The following is a 5,984-nucleotide window of genomic DNA, read 5'->3' as shown; positions in this document are numbered from 1 at the left end:
TGACGTGACGTGATGTAATGTGACGTTAAGTAACGTGATGTGGTGTGATGCGATGTAATACAACGATGCATGACGTAATGTGATGTCACGTAGATTGGTAAAAGTGTGTTGTTTTATTAACAGATATGATATTATTATCTGTCTAATAACATGCCCATAAATGATTTTGGTAGGACTGATGACAGAAGATGAACGTAAAATCTACGAAACGTTGCCAACTCCACATACCAAATTCTGGATACCCTTATGTTGGATGTGTACTACCTTACATCGGTTGAGACAAGAAGGAAAACTTTACAATGACCAAGCACTCAATCTTCTCCTGGAAGTAAGTTGGTCAATTTTCCATTTACCTGTGGTGTTGTCATAGTTGGACAAATTGTATAGTGTGATAAAGAAATAATGAGTATCATGGTAGAGACTCATATGTGCTGGTGATACAAATACAGATAAATCAAAAAGTTGCACTCTAATTCTTGAAAAATTCGTAGATTTCAACCTGTGGCCCCCAGGTCTTATTCACGTATGTTAAGTCATGGCTTAAACGCACGCGTGACTTCAACATTTTATCCCTGACAGGTGAAATGTAATGCTCCCACCTCTCTTTAGAGATGGTTGTAATATTCTTCGGTATATTGTTAGATGGCATTTGAACCGGTCAAAAATATTTATTGCTGGAAGGGATTCTTTCTGACAGTGAAAGGTGATTCGAAAACACAGCACGAGTATAACCTAAATGATCGCTTTGTGGTTTCCATGATGTTTGAACATCGAGTGTTACTCAACAACCTAAACATGCGTTTACGGTTGCCCACAGGCGACAAAGGAAAACTAAATTTGTGGTATAAATAATTGATTTTTAGCAACATATTCAATACAAGGATAAAACTCTTCTTTGATATGACTCCTGTGGGCCACCGTATGCGTTGACATCTTGTTTTGTTTTGAGATATAGTATGTATTATCATAGTATGTTTGGTGATGACTTCTTTTAGACATACTACGTTCTTCTTATCGTCTTTGTAGATCACTGGAAAACACTATTCACGCTGCAATTCTATGATGAACTTTGACTGGGTCAGTGTACCTCTAGTTTATACACAGGTAAGTAAGCCAAGTCAGAAACGTAACGTTATAACATTTAGAGATTGAATAGAACTAGCCGCCTAAACACTCTCTTCCGTGTGACGTTTTAAATTGGTCGGCACATGAAACCACTGTAACAGTTACTGTTTTAGATTTTTTTCTAACTCAATTAAGCACCCTAATGCAGTATCGTGATTACCACCAGACCTTCATTTGCATAAATTGCGTATGCTATGATATAGGCTGGATCATAATACCAAAGATTAATGTTGTTGTTTTTTTTAAAAAAACGTAAAATATTATATTTGAAATAGTTACATATTCTTCTGAATAGCTAATTATTTTTAATCTATGTATCACACTTTTCAAAAATGATACTTGTGAAACAAATCAAAGACCATTTATATTCTTACAGGTGGTCACAATCGCAACGTATTCGTTCTTCATAGCAAAGCTCTTTGCTGCTCAATTTCTGGACCCATCTAGAGGATATGAAAGTTATTGGTTAGATTTGTATTTCCCGATGTTGACAGTTATTGAGTTTTTCTTCTACTTCGGCTGGTTAAAGGTCAGTAACAACTTCTGCTCTATTCCTTTTGTTTGTTTGTTTGTTTGTTTGTTTGCCATTCTGTCTGTCTGTCTGTCTGTCTGTCTGTCTGTCTTCATTTGTCTCTGTTTCAATGTTTCTGTCTCTGTCTCTGCCTCTTCCTGTATCTGTCTTGCTGTTTCTGTCTCTCTATGTCTGTCCGTGTGTGTGTATGTCTGTCTGTCTGTCAGTCTGTCTGTCTGTCTGTCTGTCTATCCATCCATCCGCCCGTCCGCCCAACTCTCTCTCTCTCTCTCTCTCTCTCTCTCTCTCTCTCTCTCTCTCTCTCTCTCTCTCTCTCTCTCTCTCTCTCTCTCTCTCTCTCTCTCTCTCTCTCTCTCTCTCTCTCTCTCTCTCTCTCTCTCTCTCTCTCTCTCTCAAATTCTGATCATCAGTAACATATTGTTACTTGATGTTGTAAAACATCTTGTTTGATCACAACTCCCGTTCAATTTCTTTTATTGTAGGTCGCCCAGACAATCATAAACCCCTACGGTGGAGACGATGATGACTTTGAACTCAACTACATTATCGATAGGAACTACCAGGCAAGACCATTAACATACATTATAATGCCAGAGGTTTATTCATGAGGAAACCTTTAATAGATGATTTAGAAGAAATTTTTAAAAAATGAAGATAATTTATGTCATTGCGAGCCCATGCCAATTCAAGATACAAAACACTAGTAATTTGCAACCTATTTCTTTCGTTACCTAGGTAATTAATTGACCGTGAGCACGATGCTATTGATGGGTTATATGATAACATGCGTATCGATAATAGATATAACCATTTACTATACGATATGATTATATAATCTAGAATGTTCTTGTCTCTCGTTTTAAAATATTAATACGAATATCAATATTAATATTAATTAATTGCTATTCCATCAAGGTAAACTGATCTATCAATTTACATGCACATATTACTCTATTGAAATAACAGAAACTGCGATCAATGCTGGTACTTGTGCATAAGTTTATACTTTATACTTTACGTCAAATTGGCGAATTCTTTGAGTGTATGATCTTCCAAATTTCTTTACGTGATTGGTTCTGCAGTTATGCTTGTACTGAAAGGTTATGTTTTCATTATGCAAATGACTCATTGATATTACCCAATGTTTACTAATCTCTTCGTCGCATTTCCATAAGGAAGATGTGTATCAAGTCGCAACAACATCGATGCAGTGGTTTTTGAGATATCTTGCCGAGACAGACAGACAGACAGACAGACAGACAGACAGACAGACATACAGACAGACAGACAGACAGACAGACAGACAGACAGACAGACAGACAGACGTGTAACATATCCTTCCCTTACGAAGGGTAGGAATTTGTTCATTTATGATTTCATCTAGATATAATATACTAGCAGACCTCAGTCACCTCACTCTATATGTTATGTGAGAACCCTGCTGTTGAGAGATTTTGAAGCAGTGTTTCTATTTCCGACCATCTCACAGGTAGCTCTTCTAATTGTGGATAGTATGTATGGAAATATTCCTCCGTTTCAGAAGGATAAACATTGGGATGTCAAGGAATTTTATCTACCATACACATTGACAACAGTCGATTCAAAATGGACGACTTCATGGCTTGGATCGACAGTCGAAGTTCTGTAAGTGTCACTGTCATATAATAACCATAATTATAATTTCAGGGCATGGTGGTTACGGTCCCAAAAGACTGTGTTCCTTGGAGGAACCTGTGGCAGCATTCCTACATTCTTTTATTAATCGTGATATTCGTGTTCAGATGAAATTTTGAATAGAAAAGTGACCCGTGTATCGAATATTCACGGAAACTACCAGTTGACGTGTTCGCTCAACTGGTCAGGGCAGTAAGTCTGACTGGAATTTAGTGAAAGTGCGTTCGACTCTGACACGTGCCACTTCTCCTCTCTTAATTCATAATAATCTCCACGTCGAAGATCTGCGTGTGTTTGGTTCAAATATTAAATCTGTTTCAAGTTGCTCAAATATATTGATGAGTGTATCTGAAACCAAGGATGTGTATGTTGTTTGCATATGGTTCGCAGTTCATATGACTGTACTTATATTTGATATTGTATATCTCTGTCATTTTCCGTTAAACAGATTACAGGCCAGGGACTTCATTGTCGAAGTTCCAAAAACCTTCCTATTTAAGTCCATGACGAAACCCAAACGTACGGATGCCCAGGTGGGCACCGACGACAATATCGATGAACCCTGGTCCAACATGAAACGAGGACCGTCTGAATTAAAACTCGTATTACCTGCCACTGAGGATGCAGACAAATACTGTAGCACGATGCAGAATGAGTTAAAAAGTCCAGTCAGAACTCCCAGTAAACGGAGAAGGAAGCGACGCCGGCGACGATATGTGCGACATGCATCGGCAGGGGTTGCGGGGGATGACTTAGAAGACGTACTAAGCGATACACACAGTTCAAGGAAAAGCAGTGTAACGTGGCCACCACCTATATCCCCAGGGGGAGTGTTCTTGGCAGAACACAGACAGAGACAAAGTCCACGCGTAGACACGACATTCAAAGATGACGGCATAAGTGGACGTCAGCGTGTACCGGGCATCTCTATCAGAGATCATGACGTCACACCAGATGATATGACACCATTGTGGATCGATGTAGATGATGGACGTGGAGTAGATAACAATGATATCGGCAACAACAGTAGTGAGTCCAGTGATGACGAATGGGTTGAATGTTCAACAGTTATGATGCCAAGTGGAGCAATGGTAAATATTGCCATGTACTTAGACATTTTTCTCTATTCAATTATTATTTATCCTTTAGAGATGGGCCAAATCAAACATAAACCACTTGATTGTTTTTTTTAAATCTCGAAGATTTAATCCACATGTTGTGTGGCGTCATATCTTTTGGCAAACAGAGTTATTTTGAACGTGACTTCCTGTGACTTCTTTCAACCTTAGAGCTTAAGGGATCATAACCTTGGAAGTTTCGTATTTTAAGATTGATACGTAACTTTAAGAGAAATATTTTATTTGGTTATCTTATTCTACATTTGCTTAAATAAGAGGTTATAGTTGTGCTAATTTAGCTTCTACTATAAGGAGCAGTCACTAGTAAGAAAAAAAAGATGAACAAAAGAAATATTCGTAGAAGTCTGGACTCAGTTGGCAGGCAGACAGAGAGTCAGTCAGTCAGTCGGACGGACAGACAGACGGACAGACAGACATTATCTTTACCGGATGTTCAGTCAACCTTGCAGAAATAAAAAGTCACACTAATACTTATAAAATTCTCAAGTAAAGAAAATGTTTCAGACTATCTTCTCTATAAAAATCATATATTTAACAAGTTTTACAAAGTTGTAAGCATATGTAATACATATGATACTATTCATAGAGTCGTTACAAGTGTCAGGTTATGATTGACCTTGAATGTGCCAACAAGTCAATGGTCTATTTCAATCTAAGTAAATTGCGGTACCACATCCAAATCATATGATGACTGCCTCAATATCAACACTTTTTTAATTTTTTGTTTTTGTTTTCACAGATTGATCTCGAGGAGATATTCAAAAGTTGATGGTGTTCGCAAACGTCATAATATTCTGGGTCTACTTTTCAGTTTGGAAACGATCCTGTAAACTAGATTTTTAGATATTGATAATTGAACTTTATATGTGATATCTTACATGATCATCAGTTGGATTATAAACTAATATGGATGAAGTTGATTTCAATGTAATATATATTATAGGCGACCATTCTATTCTTTCAAACAAGATAATTGAATAGTTCTACATTGATATTAACATTGTATTTATAATATAATACTTAAAATTAATCTCCTCTGACTTTATAGTCGGAATGTTTTGAATGTCAGGTTCTCATATTAGTGTAAGAGAGGATGGTTCTTTTTTTACACCAACCTTTTCATCTTTTCTTTAAGACAATTGTTTGTCTCACTCAAATTTTAATCTCAGTCCGACATTGGCCTCTAACTGCATTGTATTCAAGTATTCTTATTAGATGAATAAAACCTTTCTAACGATAATAACAGACAACGCCTCATAATGTGTTTCCTGTCATTCCAATCTACAGTAACATCTAATATTTGAAGGCAATAAAATATAACTACTGAGGGACCTTGAGTCCTACTAACCAATGATGCAATTGTTTAGTATGTTGACTAACTGCTCAGTGTTGTGGGACAGGAAGTTAGAGTGGATTCAAACATCGAATGTTGAGTTTCACGTTTAAAAGGAAATGTACCAAAATCCAACATTGTCTGAAGTGTCCGTATTATCAATCCAAACTTGTACTCAGTT

The 5,984-nt window shown here is 37.0% G+C and overlaps 1 protein-coding gene across 1 annotated transcript in view; it reads left to right on the top strand.

Annotated features, from left to right (window-relative positions):
* Window positions 1-5,770, top strand: part of LOC144436443 (bestrophin-4-like) — a 7,343-nt gene extending 1,573 nt beyond the window's left edge. The window contains exons 3-9 of the mRNA XM_078125242.1: window positions 174-328; window positions 1,027-1,104; window positions 1,502-1,654; window positions 2,140-2,220; window positions 3,147-3,301; window positions 3,780-4,422; window positions 5,210-5,770. Of these exons, the coding sequence (XP_077981368.1) occupies window positions 174-328; window positions 1,027-1,104; window positions 1,502-1,654; window positions 2,140-2,220; window positions 3,147-3,301; window positions 3,780-4,422; window positions 5,210-5,239 (1,295 nt within the window). The 3' untranslated portion in view covers window positions 5,240-5,770. The remainder of the gene's footprint in view (window positions 1-173; window positions 329-1,026; window positions 1,105-1,501; window positions 1,655-2,139; window positions 2,221-3,146; window positions 3,302-3,779; window positions 4,423-5,209) is intronic.
* The last annotated feature ends 214 nt before the right edge of the window (window positions 5,771-5,984 follow it).

The sequence above is a fragment of the Glandiceps talaboti genome, chromosome 6, assembly GCF_964340395.1.
Source record: "Glandiceps talaboti chromosome 6, keGlaTala1.1, whole genome shotgun sequence".
In the NCBI taxonomy this organism is placed as follows: Eukaryota; Metazoa; Hemichordata; class Enteropneusta; family Spengelidae; genus Glandiceps; species Glandiceps talaboti.
This window is presented reverse-complemented; position numbering and strand designations above follow the sequence as displayed.